Source organism: Megascapheus bottae, chromosome 13 (assembly GCF_031878675.1).
Source record: "Megascapheus bottae isolate mThoBot1 chromosome 13, mThoBot2.hap1, whole genome shotgun sequence".
Taxonomy (NCBI): domain Eukaryota; kingdom Metazoa; phylum Chordata; class Mammalia; order Rodentia; family Geomyidae; genus Megascapheus; species Megascapheus bottae.
In genome coordinates this window covers 2,871,894-2,889,620 of record NC_143521.1, presented here as the reverse complement: position 1 = coordinate 2,889,620, position 17,727 = coordinate 2,871,894, and the positions used below count along the sequence as shown (strand labels likewise).

The following is a 17,727-nucleotide window of genomic DNA, read 5'->3' as shown; positions in this document are numbered from 1 at the left end:
AAGCCCAGATAGTACCCAGCAGCAAATCTAGCTGTAACCTAAAGCAATAACCACACATGTACAGTAAGCCACAACCTACCTTGTGTATAAGCCCTAGTCTTTAGAAATCTAGCCAGGCGTATTGACTAGGCTTGGTAGAACACACCTGCAGTTCTGCTACTCAAGAGGCTGAGCTCTGTTGATCAGAGCAAGCTGGGACAGGAAAGTATAAGCCACTAAGTCTGCTGGTCCTTAGCTGAATTGTGGAGAACACACTGTCATGTCATCCTGGTAGAGTCTATCTATATAGACCTATCCATTGTCCTGTCAAATACATTTCATCTATCATGGAGTTACATGCTCAGTATAAAGCAAGCCATATTGACTGCTTAGTCAATTCTCCCCTATGGTAAGCTTTGTTATCAATAGGTGACAATACCATTTATTAAATTAAAACTTAAATGTATCAAAGAATTTTTATGCTATTTTACAAAAAATTCCTAATTATTTCTCTATTGTAGCTTTTTTCACATACATGTGGGTTTTTTTTTACTCATGTCTACATTACTTCCATTTTAGTTTGTTTGACAATATAATCACTCTTTGAGATTGCTAGTATCCTATGATAAATGTCCTTTTCTGTGCTTAATTTTCTCTGTTTATGTTGTGATAGAGTTCACATTACTGTTCCAGCTGCAGAGGATGCTTAAGCCGTCCTGAAATCATCATTCACATAGCTACTAACAAACTCTTTTCTTTTTACAAACCACACAATTATCAGTACCCAAGAACCCTGGTGACAAGAAGCCTGCCAAATCCGAAACCTCCCCAGTGGCTCCACGGGCAGGCTCGCAGCAGAAAGCACAGCCACAACAGCAGCCACAGCCACAGCCACCACCACATAAAGCCAACCAGGCCCTGCAGGTCCCCGCTGTGTCCCTGTACCCCTCACGAAAGAAGGTGCCTGTGAAGGATCTCCCACCGTTTGGTAAGTCATTCTGCTCTTCACTGGTAGGTTTTGTAGATCTGGAAAATATTTTTTTTTAATTGTTAGGGTAATATATAGAGGAGCTACAATTCTATTCATCAGGTACTGAGTACATTACTTCTGAACATTGTTCCCCCTTCCCATGTTTCTTTCCCACATTCCCTCTCCCTACCCCCTCCCACTCATCTTAATTTCTCTTACCTTCTCTTTGGAAAATAATCTATCTCAGATAACTTTAATACCTTTGAATATGATTGCCATTTCCTAATCAAGCATAAATAGTCAGCAAATTAAGCTTTTGGCCAGCAGAAAGGGCTGTTTCTATAAATAGCATCTAATTTATTTTTATTAGTTTATGCTAATTACATGAAATAATGGGTTTTTTTTTTTATTTTTTTGTTTGTTTTGCCAGTCCTGAGAGCTCAGGGCCTGAGCACTGTCCTTGGACTTCCTCAGGGCTAGAGCTCTACCACTTCAGCCTCAGCACCACCTCCAGCTTTTTTCTATGTATGTGGTACCAAGGAATCAAACCTGGGTCTTTGTACATACTAGGCAAGCACACTACTACTAGGCCAAACTCCTGACCCGAAATAATGGTTTTTATAACTTTTTTTTTCTTTTTACTAGCACTGGAGCTTGAACTCAGGGCCTGGTCACTGTCCTTGGACACTTTTTGCTCAAGGCTAGTGCTCTGCCACTTGAGCCACAGGTTTTTCTGCCACTTCCAGGTTTTTCTGAGTATGTGGTACCGAGGAATCAAACCTGGGGCTTTGTGCATGCCAAGCAAGCACTCAACCAGTAGGCTACATTCCCTGCCCTCAATGTTATTTTATTGTCATTGTCAGGTAGACAGACAGACAGACAGACAGTTACATTTGTAAGGTAGTGAATACTTCTTTTTTTTTTTCTTGTTGTTTTTTTGTTTTGGTTTTTTTTCCCCATATATTTTTATTGTAATTAATAGAAGGGTTACATTATATTCGCCAGATAGAAGGTACATTAATTCACATACATTGATACCCTTTCTCATGTCTTGGTCCCCAGTAGTGAGTACTTCTTAAAGGTAGTATTTACTTCTTAAACATTGTTACCCCTTCCCATGTTTTTCTTTCATTTTTTCTCCCCCCACCCCATTCCAAGTTGTAAAGTTCATTTCCAATATATTATCTTGTGAATATCACTGTTACACTGGTTTACCCTTTGTCCCCCCACCTCTCTCTTTCTCTCTCTCTCTCTTCCTCCTTCCTTCCCTCCCTTTCCCTTCCTCTCCCACCCTCCCTCCCTCTCTCTCTTTCTCTCTTTCTCTTTTTTTTTTTTTTTTGTCAAGGGGCTTGAACTCAGTCAGGGTCTCTGGGTACTGTTTTTGTGCTCTTTTGCCCAAGGCTAGTGCTCTACCACTTTGAGCCATAGTTCCACTTCTGGTTTTCTGGTGATTAATTGGAGATAATCATTTCATAGACTTTGCTACCCAAGCTGGCTTCAAACCACAGTCCTCAAATCTCAGCCTCCTGAATAGCTAGGATGTATAAGCATGAGCCACTATGCCTGACTTTGTCTTTTTTTATATATATAGATTCTACATATGAAAGAAAATGCACAATATGTGTCTCCCTTAGTCTGGCTTATTTTAATTAACATGATCATCTCCATTTCTGCTATCTCCCTACAGTGACATAATTTTATTCTACATAAATGTTTCAGCTTTTTCTGAGATGATAATAATTTTTAATTGATGCACGCCTAACTGAGTCAGTAGTGCTGTAATGGGCACAGGCATGCATCTGTTTTTATTATCTTGTCTTTGCTCCTGGGTGATGGCTAGGAATGGTAGAGCAGACTGTATGGTTAGTTCTACATTTACTTTTGGGGAAAACATCTTAGTAATTTTTGTAGTGGCTATACCAACTCACATTATACCTAGGGCAGGTACATTCCCTTCCTGAACCTTTGCAGCATTTGTTTTTGATTGATGATGACCATTTTAACTGGGCTATAGTCCCAATGTTTTGATTTGCATTTTCTTTATGGCTGAGGATGGGGGGAACATTTTTTTTTATGTATATGAAAATTGTCTGTTCAACTAACTTACCTTACTGATTGGACTATTGGTTCTTTTGGCATCTAATTTTTTAATTCTTTATGTATTCTACATGTTAATCTGTTACCAGATAAGTAGCTAGCTAAGATTTTTCTCTTGTTCTGTAGGAAGTCTATCTCATTTAAATTAAATACAAAAGTTGCTTAGTTTTGCCTTAAGATCAATAAGTTACCAAAGTTTTTACTTTGGGGGCTGGATGCCAAGATCTTACGTGTATTAGACTTGGAAATGAACTTACTTGTTAATTCCAAACTTTGAAACATAGGAGCTGCAGAACAGCTAGTGTTCTTCTTTCCTACTAAAAGTAACTCACCTACTGCTTAAATCCTTTTATATAAATAGACAAGCTAATTTCTCTTAAGACTTAATGACTCTTTTCTACATATATGTAGAAGGAAATAGTGAAAATTTAAAGCTGAATACACAGCAGGAGTGCTTTCTTAGGTAAAATTGGGGGTTGATACCTGAGTCCCTAGAGACTGAATCAACAAAACCCACATATGTAGCAGGCCTTGCAACAGGCTCTGTCCGTGCCCCATTCCTCCCAAAATGCAGTTTAGGGGAAACATGAAAATGTACCTTTACTTAGTATGTTTTATCATTCAAATATTTGTGTTCGTTGTACCACAGCCAAGTTAAAGTTCATGTTTCTTTACTACTGTGTTCTCAATGTACCCATCTTCCTTCTCCCTCCCCTCCACCCTCCCAGTCATAGGACTTGAATTTGGCACTGTCTCTGTGCTCTTTTGCTCAAGGTTAGTGCTCTACCACTTTAAGCTACAACATTATGTCCAGTTTTCTGGTGGTTAATTGGAGATAAGATTCTTACCATCTTGTAGGGGCGTGGTGGCTCATGCTTGTAATCCTAGCTACTCAGGAGGCTGAGATCTGAGGATCAAGGTTCACAGCCAGTGCAGGCACAAAAGGACCCGAGATTCTTAACTCCAAGTGGGGCTTGGCTCAAGGGTAGGGCAGTAGCCTTGAGCTGAAGATCTCACTCCAGGCCCCAGGGGTAGTGTGGTAGCCCTAAGCTGAAGAGCTCAGGGATAGCGCTCAGGCCGAGTTCAAGCCCCATGACCCACAAAGGGGAAAAAAAAAAAAAAGATTCTCACCATCTTTCCTGCCTGGGCTGGCTTTGAATTATAATTCTCATATCTTAGCCTCCTAAATAGCCAAGGTTACAGGGGTGAGCCACTAGCCCCTGGCTCTGCTTGTATTTTTAAATCCTCTGCAGCCTGACTTCCCTTCTGTGCAGAACTGTTCTCATGGAAGATCACCAGTCTTCTTTTATCTAGAAATAGCCTATTAACTATATTTGACATAAGGTATGATTGCCCAAATTTAAAACTAATTCCCATTTTCCCAAACTATTTTCAAGTCCATTTGAATCTATGAGCTTTAAAACTGTGAATGAAGGGCTGGAAGTTTGGCCTAGTGGTAGAATGCTTGTCTAGCATCATGAAGACCCAGGCTCAATTCCTAGGTACCACATATATAGAAAAAGGTAGAAGTGGTATGGTAGAGGTCTAGCCTTGAAAAAGCCCAAGGATAGTGCCGAGGCACTGAGTTCAAGCCCCAGGACTGGCAAAGAGAGTGGTGGGTGGAGAGGGAGAAGGAGAAAGAAAAGAATGAAAGGATGAGACATGGTGCTATATGGCTATAATATCAGCACCCACAAATAGAAAATGGAGGGGATAAAGTGTCATGTATGTCTTCGTAAGGGATTACCTTAACACATTTAGAATCCTGTTATATAAAATACGAACTTAATGACACTGAGGTGTTTTCTTCCTTATTCAAATTCATGAAATAATTTTATCCTAATCATTTTCTGCATCTTTTACCTCAGTGAAAGTTATCATTAACCAGGATTGGTGGTGCATACCTGTAACCCCAGCACTAGAGGCTGAAGCAGGATTAACTGTGCCAGGCGAGTTTAAGCTTCATAAACAAATTGCCTCTACAAACGAAATGATCACCCCGAACCACATTTGAGTAGCTAATATGATTTTGTAAGGCATAGCAGTTTTGCATACGTATATGGTGTTTGAAGGATAATACAGCTCTTTTTTAATGTGTAAGAATGCTACCCATTCATGTAGCTTTAGCGTAGTTAGTATTTTCATACAAAGTGTGTATATTAATATTTCTACAGAAAACCAAAAAAGGGAAATATTGTATGGAACTATTCAGATAAGGTGGAAGGAAGAGTAAAATCTTTGCTGTAGATACCATCGCCTTTTAAGTCTATGGTCATGTAAAATTAATGCTATAAGTTTCAAGCTCTCAGGCCTTCCTCTCAGGAAAATTTCTGAAGTTGTTAAAAATCAAGTAATTGAGAATAACATACCTCAAAATAATGTAAGGAATTTGTAAATATTGTTATGTGACTTTATTTCTGAACAATAACTGAGGGGATCCCAGTGCGGGCACCTTTCTCCATGGTGTAGAATTTGTGACTTGGCACTTTCATCACCTTTCTTCTGTCTGTTCACTTGCTCAACTATTGAAGGCATGAAAATCCGTAGAGCTCATTTATCCTTTTTGGTTTTTTTTTTCAGCTTATGGCCCTTTACTTTTTCCTATCCTCACTGCCCCAGAATTAAGCTCCGAGCTGTAATTGAGTTCTAATGATTGGAGTTGAAATTGGCTTTGCTACTTTCACATGTTTTCTAATTCTGGGTTTTTTTGTTCTCCCTCATTGCCCTGCATAGTGCTGAATAGTGATCCCTACAATGTTAGAAACCATCTATTTCTAGTATTCTTGTACACTGGCATATTACCAGTCAGAAATCAGGCCAGATACATCCTGATCTAGAGAATATTTAGATTGGTAATAGGTTTAAAGCTACTTCAATAGGATTTTTTTAATCATTCATATTTCCTCTCAGTCTTGAAAATGCCTATGATTTTTTTTTTCTTTTCTAGGCATAAACTCTCCACAAGCTTTAAAGAAAATTCTTTCTCTGTCTGAAGAAGGGAGTTTGGAACGTCACAAGAGGCAAGCAGAAGACACTATCTCCAACGCGTCATCCCAGCTGTCTTCTCCTCCCACTTCACCACAGAGTTCCCCAAGGAAAGGTAGTGCTCACTAACTCCCATTTTTGATCCAGTTCCACATTTTTCAGTAATAATGAACTCCCAAGTTAGGCATTGCAACATTTTTACTGTTCAACTCACTTAAACTGATCTCTATGTGACAGTCAAAGGTCATTTTCCCCTTATTTTATAAATATTAGATAATTTTCATAGTGCTACAAGATGTATAAAACATTTTAATCACTAATTTTTATTAACTATAATTATAGGAAGAATTATTTTTATGTTAATATGTTCTTACTAAATTTGAACACTAATACCAGAAAAAGAGAGCTTTAAAAACATTGAGAAAACACAATGTTCCTGATTTATTTTTTTTTATTGTATTACCATGCATGGGTCTTGATTACCTTTCTCTTATTTATTTTGTTTCTTTTTCTGCTGAAATTGGGCTTGAACTCGGTCTGACCACTGTGCCTTAGTCTTTTTACTCTTATCACTTGAGAGACAACTCCACTTCTGGCTCTTTTTGGTGGTTAGAGCTAAGAGGCTCATGGACTTTCTTGCCCCAGCTGGCTTCAAACCTTGATCCTCAGATCTCCACTTCCAGAGTAGCTAGGATTACAGGCATGAGCCACCAATGGCTAGCTCCCTTTCTCATATTTTTAAAGAGATATTTCAGGCTATCTATGTCTCCTTATACTGATACTTCCTTTTCCTAGTTCCTCTTTCCCGCTTCTTAGAGAGGATCATCTAGGAATGAAAGGCTAAGGTTTAGTTACTGGAATACCAAATTTTAACAAAAGTTATTACACTTCACTGATAAAACAAATTCTGCTTTTACTTTGTGCGTGTTGAGACACCTGTGCTTTTGTGTGGTGTCGACTCTAGCTCTTTGTTAAATGGATTTCTAAATTTTTTTCTCATCCCCTTGTTAGGTGGCAGTCTACTGAGATCTTTTGGCTCCGGGCAGTTGGACTTAACCAGTTCCTCCTCTTCTCTTGGAAGTGAGAACATTAACAAGAATAACAATGCATCACGGACCTATGGGATAGGTGGGGTTTTTAGAACCAAAACCAGGGTGGGAAAAAGAGGATTCATCTCATTAGTTGAAGAAAAATGTCCACCAAATGTCAAATGTAACATTTGAATGCCTATTTTTTTTTAGATTTTTTTTTTAAAGCAGACTTTTCAGGAAATGATCTAAATCTTGTCTGTCAAAATCTTCAAAATGAGTTACAATAAACCCAATCTTATCAAGACCTGTGTAACCTTAAAAAAGTAAATCAGGAATCAGTAAGTGGGAGCACACTTAAATTGGTAGCACTTAGCTACTACATTTATTTTTATAGAAAATTATTTTGAAAAAAACAAATATAGTCATACCATGTAATCATTTTATATGAAATCCTTAATTATGTTATAAAAATGAGTAAGAAGATTTAAATTATTTTTGTTAAAAATACAAAATATGGCTCAAAGTGGTAAGAGTGCTAACTTTGTACAAAAAGTGCTCAGGAACTGTGTTGAGGCCCAGAGTTAAAGGCCCATGACCAACAAATAATAATTGAGAGCTGGGAATTGGCTTAGTGGTAGAGGGCTTGCCTAGCATGCATGGAGGCCCTAGGTTTAATTCCTCAGTACCATATAAACAGAGAAAGATAGAAATGGCACTGTCGCTCAAGTCGTAGATTGATAGCCATGAGCAAAAGAAGCTCAGGTACAGTGCCTAGGCCCTGAATTCAAGCCCCAGGACTGGCAAAAAAGAAAAACAACAAATGTCAAAGCAGGCTAGGTATGGTGGTGCAGGTCTGTAATCCTACCTACTCTGAAAGCAGAGCTACAAGGATTGTTGTTCAAGGAAATGATCTAAATCTTGTCTGTCTGAACCTTCAGAATGAGTTATAGTAAACCAAATCTTATCAAGATCTACAATCTCAGAAAGAAGCTAGATGAATCAACCCCCTGTAATGATGGGGAGGGGAGGGGCAAGCTAGAAAGAAAACTGCCTTAAAGCAAGCCTCTTCCTTTGTGACTATAAATTACTTGTAGTAAGAGAGAGCTAAGAGCTCCTTTCAGACCAGGAAATGTACATGTTTAGATGATTTATGGTGCTGGTCTGAGGAAAATGTGTATTACATCTTTCAAAACAATTAACTTTTATGTCACTTAACTAATGTATTATTAATGTTGAAAAACTGGCAAAAATCCAGATCTTATTCTTTTTATTTTAGATGTCCACTTACTATGATAAGTGTATTCAGATATTGTAGGTTGACCTGTTCTGTTCAATTCTAAAAATTGAAAACAAGATTGCTGACTTTGTAATTGAAGGGGAAATTCATACTTCTAAGTCTACTGTCTGGGTTTGTTTCTTTTTTTTTTTTTTGGTGGTGGTAGTGGGGTTTTTTTTGGTTTTGTTTTGTTTTGTTTTCCCTTGGTGGTTTGCTCTGGTGCTGCTACTGGTGGAACCCCAGGCCTCACACATACTGAGCTACATCCTCAGCTGGGTTTCTTTTATATAAACTTAAAAGTAGTATAATTTGTAGCTAGGGAAGCCAAAAATAGTTAAGTAGTGCCATGGCTTCAGCCACCCTCCCTGCTTCATAGAGCAGTGTATTTTTTTGCCGCCTTTATCCTTTGGTTAAGCAGCTGAAGCTCTGTTAGTGAAATTGTACTCTTTGGGTCACCTGATCTCTATAAGTAAAAGTAAAAATTGCCATTTCAGTGGTGATACTCATGCCTGTGATTTAATGCCATATCCTGGAGTCTAATTAATGTGGTGGTATTTTTCATGCAGGTTATACTTTGGCTCCCAGTGGTACTGTGGATAATTTTTCAGATTCTGGTCACAGTGAAATTTCTTCACGATCCAGTATTGTCAGCAATTCTTCCTTTGACTCAGTGCCAGTCCCACCTCATGAGGAGAGGCGCCAGAGGCATTCTGTCAGCATCGTGGAAACTAACCTGGGTGTGGGCAGGATGGAGCGACGCACCCTGATAGAGCCTGATCAGTACAGCTTAGGGTAGGCATCTGTGCTTGACTGGTCTTATTCTTCCCTTCCATGTCTCTTTCTAGATGAAATACCATGTTGTATTTATTGGGCTTACTACTTTTCTTAGGTTTGTTATTTATTGGCCCAGGATGACTTTTGAACATATCAGGTCTTGCTTTCCCTGGACCATCAGATCATACTTAGTCATCCTTAACCTTGTAAGAAAAATGTTCCTTTCTCATAGCAACTTCTTGTTCTATTTACTTTGTTTACTTTGTAATAATGACCAGATGAGAACTGGCTTCTCAAGTACCATCCAGTGGTACTTTTACCCTTTTTCTGCTGTGAAAGAAAGCTGCCTTTCTTAGGGAAATGAAACGTGTTTCACTGAATGTGGTGGTATACACCCATAATTCCAATGCATAAGAGTCTTGGGCAGGAAAAATCCAACCTGAGCCACATAGTAAGACCCTCTCTTCCTATTTGACAGGTCCTATGCACCAATGTCTGAAAGCCGAGGCTTGTATGCTGCAGCTACAGTCATTTCTTCTCCAAGCACAGAGGAGCTTTCTCAAGACCAGGGTGACCGTGCTTCTCTGGACGCTGCTGACAGTGGTCGAGGGAGCTGGACTTCCTGTTCAAGTGGTTCCCACGATAACATCCAGACCATCCAGCACCAGAGAAGCTGGGAAACACTTCCATTCGGACACACTCATTTTGACTACTCAGGGGATCCTGCAGGTTTATGGGCCTCAAGTAGCCATATGGACCAAATTATGTTTTCTGACCATAGCACAAAGTATAATAGGCAGACTCAAAGTAGAGAGAGTCTTGAACAAGCCCAGTCTCGAGCGAGCTGGGCGTCTTCCACGGGGTACTGGGGAGAAGACTCAGAAGGCGACACGGGAACAATCAAGCGCCGGGGTGGGAAGGATGTCTCCATTGAAGCCGAAAGCAGCAATGTGGCATCTGTCACCACAGAGGAAACCAAACCTGTCCCTGTGCCTGCCCACATAACTGTGACAGCGAGCACTGCCAAGGGACTCATCAGTAAGTAGAAATGGGACAGGTTTGGCCCAAGGGATTGTGGCTTTAATTATTTTAAAAATCAAATGGTGCAGTTCTTCATTTTCCCTTGTTATGTGCAAAGCTTTGAACTTAACAATATGGATTAGAATTTTTCACTGACTAGTAATTAACAGGTGGTTGGTTTTTTTTTTTTTTAATTTTTATTGTCAGGGTGATGAATAGATAGGTTACAGTTATATTCTTCCTCCCACCCCCTCCTAAGTTGTAAAGTTCATGTCCAACATATTGTCTTATGAATATCGCTGTTACATTAACAGGCTTTGCAGTCAGGTACATATAGTAAAAATTTTAGTAAAGCCTTCTTGGGATAGTCACTGTGGATATCATCTAGTCTTTTTTTTTTTTTCTTTCAACCTGGAAATTATTAGGATGGATGTTCATTCTTCATAAAGCAAGTTTTTCTTTCATTTTCTACTTTTAAAAATATTCTCTTATTCCCTTGAATTGTAGAGCCTTATCCTCTGCATATTATTGCCTTTGTTTATATAAGGTAGTTTCTATAAGCATATAGTCTGTGCACACTTCAAGAGAAGGAAGAAAGATCTTAGGCTTGGGGGGGGTGTGGGATGATGTTGGCATCTCTTATTTGTCTGTATGATGCCAGGCAAAGCACTATATTCTACCTGTAGTGTGAGGATGAGGGAAAACATATGAGACCTCTTTTCATGGCACCTGGGAGCTGCTGCTGCCTTTCTGAAGTAAAACCCTTGTGTCCCTCACAGCACACAGGATGTATAACATTCACATTTTCCATGGTGTATTTATCATCTATGTAATGAGTGCAGGAACAGATTCCAGGAGGTAGAGTGAAACTTCTGGGATATACTTGTTATGGGAATCACTTTTATTAACAGAGAAGTTGTAGTCTTCTTACCTAGTAAGTAGTAATGAGTGGATGGTAGATTTAGTGTTTTTCTAAAATGATTGTTAGTCATGGCTACATAAACCCCTAGATGGATCTTTTTCACATAGTATGTTAATAAACTAATTCTCAGAATTTTCATTGCTAAAGAAAGATTATTAGTTCCTAATGGTTTTCTAAAAAGTTTGAGAAAAGCATTGTGTTCTATTTGCTCACAGATTGCATGTCATAGGTGATAACACTTATTAAAGGACTTTCAGGAAAAAGGCCGGCATAGGTTTAGGGTTTTGAAGTTGGCATCCTTTCTCACATTGTCCTTGTACTACTTTTCCACATTGATTTTACTGCCTGTTTTCCACCTTGAAGCCCAGAGACCTGAGGTGAGGGCGGATTCAGTCTATCTCCTCTGTGCGGGGATGCTCCACCTGCACCAGGCCAGGCATTATAACTGGCTCCCTGCTTTACTGTCCTCTTCTGGTTAAATTGGACTTCTTACCATTTTATAATTTCAAGCAAGTTTGAAGTAGTCTGTTTATGGTGAGATGCTCTTAGACCACTTCCCCCCTGCCCCACCCACGCACCCAGCAAGAGTTTGCTTTATGTGAACAGCATGAGTTTCCTGCTGCACACCCGCTCTCCCACGCAGGACCACAGAAGAGCATGTTCTCCATTGCCATGTATTTGCTCTGTCAATCGATGATATTTTATAAGCGTCCTTCCCCCACATCCTAATAACAGTGTCTTGTTCCTACTGCAGCACGCAAAGAAGGCAGGTACCGGGAGCCCCCACCTACCCCTCCAGGCTACGTGGGCATCCCCATCACTGACTTCCCTGACGGACATTCCCACCCGGCCCGGAAGCCCCCCGACTACAGCGTGGCGCTGCAGAGATCGCGCATGGTGGCCCGGCCATCTGAGTCCACTGGGCCCTCCTCCCCTGGGCAGGTGCAGCCCCCGACGGGCAGCAGCAGACCCTCCAGCAAGCCGCAGTGGCACAAGCCCAGCGATGCCGACCCCCGCCTGGCTGCCTACCAGCCACAAGGATTTTCCACCGAGGAGGATGGTACATGCATGCGCGCCAGGGAACTCGTGCCCTAAGCAAGCCCTATCGGCTGTGGCTCCATCACACAATCTCTATAGTGTGCTGCTCACATAATCTCTAGTCCCAGTTCTAGGGTTAGGGTGAAAACTTGCCATCTATTTCTGTGTCTGAGGGTTTTGTTATCTTTGTAAATTTTTGAAGATACTTGAGATCAAATTAAGGGCCAGGCCCCAGGGCCCCTTTGCTTCTGCTTGAGGGCTCAGACCTATTTCCTCTCTTTGACCACCAGTCTGGCCCTTGGTTTGTTGTTTCAAGATGGCTGAATTAAAGTTAACAGTTACAGAAGAGTTACTGTAATAAAGTACACCGGAGGGGCCGGGAGTTTGGCCTAGTGGTTAAAGTGCTTGCCTAGCATGCACAAAGACCTGGGTTCGATTCCATGGTACCACATACATAGAAAAAAGCCAGAAGTGGTGCTGAGGCTCAAGTAGTAGAGCTCTAGCCTTGAGAAAGTCCAAGGACAGTGCTCAAGCCCTGAGCTCAAGCCCAAGACTGGCAAAAAAATAAAAAAAATAAAGTACACAGGACTGAAATGCAGAACTTTGAATTTGCTAGGCAAGTAGTCCACCACTGCCGTGCCCCTATTGAAGGATAAAATTCAAATTCTAATATGTTTGTGCTATTAACAAGCATGTATGGTTAAATGTTGTTTCCATTCTTCAAATCTGCCTGTCTCTGCTGCATTGAGAAGGGCAAAGATGAAGATTAATGCCCTCCACCCTATTAATAAGTTTTTGGCTCTTTTTTCTTTTTTCTTTTTTTCTTTTCTTTTCTGATGCCAATCCTAGGGTTTGAATTCAGGACCTTCTTTTGCTCAAGGCTAGGGCTCTATCCCTTGAGTCACAGCTCCACTTCAGGTTTTTAGTTTAATGGAGATAAAAGTCTGTTAGACTTTCCTGCCCAGGTTAACTTTCCTTTCCAAGTTAACTTCAAATCCCAATCCTCCTATCTCGGCCTCCTAAATAACATAGGATTACAGGCATGAACCAGCACTTGGCTGTTAGCATTTTTCTGTATTTTTTCTAGACTTTGTGGTAGGAGGTGTGGGGTCTGATTTTCAGGGTATTGCAGGTGCTAAATAGATGCCTCTCGAGCCATATCCCCAACCCTTTTTAATTTACTGTTTTTCAAATAGGATCTCAAGCCTATCGCTAGCATGCTTGCCTAGCATGCATGAAGCCCTGGGTTCTATTTCTTAGTACCACATACACAGAAAAAGCCAGAAGCAGCACAAATTTGGCTCAAGTGGCAGCTAGCCTTGAGCAAAAAGTGTCCGAGGATGGGCTAAAAGTTTGGCCTGGTGGTAGAGTGCTTGCCTAGCAAGCACAAAGCCCTGGGTTTAATTCCTCAGTACCACATACACGGAAAAAGCCGGTTCTGTGATTCAAGTAGTAGAGTGCCGGCCTTGAGAAATCTCAGGGCCATTGCTCAGGCCCTGAGTTCAAGCTCCAGGGTGCCCCCCCCCCAAAAAAAAAGTATCCAAGGACAGTGTCTAGGCCCTGAGTTCAAGCCCCAGGACTGGCCAAAAACAAATAGGATTTGGACCAGTATAGATTACAATCCTCATATTAGTACTTCTAAGTAACAAGGATGACAGGTTCATAGAACCACACTGAACTTTTTGTCTTTGAACTTTCTGAACTGTGATTCTCCTGAATCTCAGTATCCAGAGTAACTTATTTTGATGGTACTGTCAGGTAGTAGTTGATACTTACCTTTGATAATTTGCATAACACTACAACTATTAGCTTGATTTTAGGTATATTAGTAGTATTATGTATATAATATTTAAAAGCACATATCATAGATCAATTTTTATTAAATTTTGTAAAAATGATGTGCAGAGGGTTTATGGTTACATAAGTCACATAAAGACTTTCTTTTTGAACACTATCACACCTGTCCCCCTCACCCTCTCCCAGTTTTTCCCTCATGTCTGCACCCACAAGTTGTGTATAGTTCATTTTCAACATAGGATCCAGTGAGCATCATTACTATATGTATTCACCCTTGTCCCACCATTTCTTGCCCTCCCAAAGGTCAAATACACAAATAAGAAAAGAAAATGAATGCAAAACAGCAACAAAGAAATAAAAACCTCTTATTTCCATTTCCTGGCATTTCACATTTCGATAAATATTTTATATGATCAGATGCACATAGCTATTGTGCCTATGGGATCCTCTCCTAAGAATGTCCTCCTTTGGTCTCACTCTGTGAATACTAGAGACCTGTACAATTTATCATGTCCTCTTGTATTTTTTTTTCTTTTTATCATTCAGTGTGTTTACTTGTAGATTTTTTTTGGGGGGGGGGTTAGTCATGTGACTTGAACTCTGGGCCTGAGAACTGTCCCTGAGCTCTTCAGCTCAAGGCTACTGCCCTACCCCTGAGCCACAGAGCCACTTCCAGTTTTCTAATGGTTAATTGGAGATAAGAGTCTCCCGGACTTTAGTGCCCGGGCTGGCTTTGAACCATGATCCTCAGATCTCAGCCTCCTGAGTAGCTAGGATTACAGGCGTGAGCCACCATGCCCGGCTACTTGTAAATTTATAGACACATTCTAGTTCCCACAAATGAGAAACCTTTCTTTCTTTGCATATGGCTTACTTCTTGTAATATTTTTTTTTTTTTTTGCCAGTCCTGGGCTTGTGCTTAGGGCCTGAGCACTGTCCTTGGAATTTCCCAAGTCTAGAGCTCTACCACTTGAGCCTTAGCACCACTTCCAGCTTTTTGCTATGTATGTGGTACCAAGGAATCGAACCCGGGTCTTCGTGCATGCTAGGCAAGCACTGTACTACTAGGCCAAACTCCCGGCCCCACATAATATAATTTTTTTCCAAATCTTTCCATTTCCTGACAAATGATACAATATCATTCTCTCTGCTGGATATATCACATTTTCTTGATCCATTCATCCAGTGAAAGACATCTGGGTTGATTCCATATCTTGATTATGGTAATCAATGCTGCAGTGAATATAGTTGTGCTAGTATCGAGGTTCCTCAAAAGACTAAACATAGAGCTTCCCTATGACCCAACAGTTCCATTCCTGGGCATTTATTCAATAGAACACAGACAAGGCCACACTCAAGCTACCAGCATAGATTTTTAAATTGTTAATAGTTGCATAGAAGATCCTAATTTTAAGTGAGCTGTATTAAACATATGTGTAACTGATTTTTTTGCCAGCTCACTAGTGAATGCACATGCTATAGCCTGAGAAATTGCCCACTCATTGACTTTTTTTCTTTCTTCCCCACAGAAGAGGAGCAGGTGTCTGCTGTGTGAGCCACCTGAAGGAGGAGAACACAAGAAGCTGTCCCTAGCAGTGGAGCCTGGGAACTCACACCCTGAGGATGGTGGACCAGTTTGCCTCCTTCCCTGCCTTAAAAGCAGCATGGGGCTTCTTCTCCCCCTCTTCCTGTCCCCTTTGCATGTGAAATACTGTGAAGAAATTGCCCTGGCACTTTTCAGACTTCATTGCTTGAAATGCACAGTGCAGCAGCCTCCGAGCGCCCACTGTTGCTGCCTGCCACATCCACAGTATCATTCCAGATTCCAAGATCATCCCAACATGGTGATTGCCTCTGGCTGCACTTCTCAATGCCCAGAAGGACCTCTCTGAATCCTGCCTTTTCAATTTCAGTGCAGGCCTAGCACTTGCTCTCATTGGGATCATGAGAAAAGCTAGCCATTGAACTATTTGGGGCCTTTAACCCATCATGGACGGCAAAGAAAAACAACAAAATCCTTTGAGTTCAGTGCTTGGCTACTTGTTTACAGTCTTTTTTTTTTTTAATGAATTCAAAGATTTAATGAATTTAACGATTGTGTTCAGAGAATAAATGTTATATCTGTGTAATAATTACAGTATTATTTTGAACCTTAAGTAGGGTTGTCAGCCCAACAGGGTGTGGCCATGCAGGGAAGGTGGTGACCTGGCTGTGCCCGGTCTTCTTGGGTTCTGCTGGCCTCACCTCCGGCAAGTGCCCCGTCCCAGAAGGATGAAATGTTAGCCAATTACTCTAGTACAAGGACTCCTTGCCCACTTTTCCCTAGTGAGTGAGTGGGTTCTTCCTACATCTGTTTGCACATGGCCAGGGGACGGGAAGGGGACCCTCATGCGCTGTCTGAGCTGATTGCAGGCAGGATAGTCACTGGAGGATGTGTCCTGCTCTATCAAGATGGATGGCAAACCCTGTGTTTTTTAAGTTATATTTCTTTGGGGTTTTTTTTTTTTGTTGTTGTTGTTGTTAATTTAGAGTTGTAGGGCTTTTTATTTTTTAAAGTAAACATTTATAACTGGATAGCATTGCAGTGACAGCAGCTTGGGATGTTGAAGCTATGCCAGCTGCAAAAATACTGCTCTTTCAAGACAGCCACCCTTTGTTGAATTGGCATTAGGTAACAAATAAGTCTTTAAACATGATCAGCGATCAAAAAACCTAGTTAAGTATGCCAGCCTTTGCAAGGAAAGTTAGTCACAGAAACTAATCTGCAAGTGGCTTTAAGGACATTGCATAGAGAAGGCCTAAGTGTAGCAACCATCTGCTCACAGCTGCTATTAACCCTATAATGACTAAAAATGATCCCTTTCCAGTCTATTTTTGTGTTTGGGGGGGGGGGTGTTTTTTTGTTTGTTTTTTGTTTTTTTTTTTTTTTTGCACAGACTCCGGAAAAGTGAAGGCTGCCAATCTGAGTAGTACTCAAATGTGAGGAACTGCTGGTCTTGGATTTTTTTCCATTAAATTCAGCTGATCATATTGATCAGTAGATAAACGTAAATAGCTTCAAATTTTAAAAGTCAAATTGCAGTGTTTTTTCACTGTATCAAACAATGTCAGTGCTTTATTTAATAATTCTCTTCTGTATCATGGCATTTGTCTATCTACCTGCTTATATATTATTACATTGTCAATTATGCATTTGTAATTTTACATGTAATATGCATTATTTGCCGGTTTTATTATATAGGCTATGGACCTCATGTGCATATAGAAAGAGAAATCTAGCTCTACCACAGTCGCACAAATGTTATCTAAACATTAAGTAATTGTAGAACATAGGACTGCTGATCTCAGTTCGCTGTGATGTCAAGTGCAGAATGTACAATTAACTGGTGATTTCCTCATACTTTTGATACTACTTGTACCTGTATGTCTTTTAGAAAGACATTGGTGGAGTCTGTATCCCTTTTGTATTTTTAATACAATAATTGTACATATTGGTTATATTTTTGTTGAAGATGGTAGAAATGTACTATGTTTATGCTTCTACATCCAGTTTGTATAAGCTGGAAAATAAATATAACATAAAGTCTTGCCTATATTCTTGATGAATTGTGCATGCTTTTTATTACTGAAGCAGAATAGAGACCAGTACTGCTACAGAATTGTGCCCTCAGGAGGCCAATTGGCTCTTCCTAGGAAGCAATTGTCCAGTACCTTGTTTCTCTTGATTTAAAGAACTGATTTAGCAATCATATGGCTCAGCAAAATATGGAGATGTTATAGTAGTTCTGTAGTATTTATCTTTCAGCCTTGTCCCAATGAAAATCCCTGTGAGATTAAA

General features: G+C 40.3%; 1 protein-coding gene across 7 annotated transcripts in view; it reads left to right on the top strand.

Moving 5' to 3' along the window:
* Positions 1-17,476, top strand: part of Rapgef2 (Rap guanine nucleotide exchange factor 2) — a 239,606-nt gene extending 222,130 nt beyond the window's left edge. For 3 of the 7 annotated variants that reach the window (XM_090343178.1, XM_090343179.1, XM_090343177.1), the window contains 7 exons: positions 761-967; positions 5,994-6,146; positions 7,043-7,159; positions 8,905-9,130; positions 9,591-10,150; positions 11,809-12,114; positions 15,419-17,476. In XM_090343178.1, coding sequence (XP_090199304.1) covers positions 761-967; positions 5,994-6,146; positions 7,043-7,159; positions 8,905-9,130; positions 9,591-10,150; positions 11,809-12,114; positions 15,419-15,444 — 1,595 coding nt within the window. In that variant the 3' untranslated portion in view covers positions 15,445-17,476. The remainder of the gene's footprint in view (positions 1-760; positions 968-5,993; positions 6,147-7,042; positions 7,160-8,904; positions 9,131-9,590; positions 10,151-11,808; positions 12,115-15,418) is intronic. The other 4 variants (XM_090343182.1, XM_090343183.1, XM_090343181.1 and 1 more) reach the window with 2 other exon arrangements.
* The last annotated feature ends 251 nt before the right edge of the window (positions 17,477-17,727 follow it).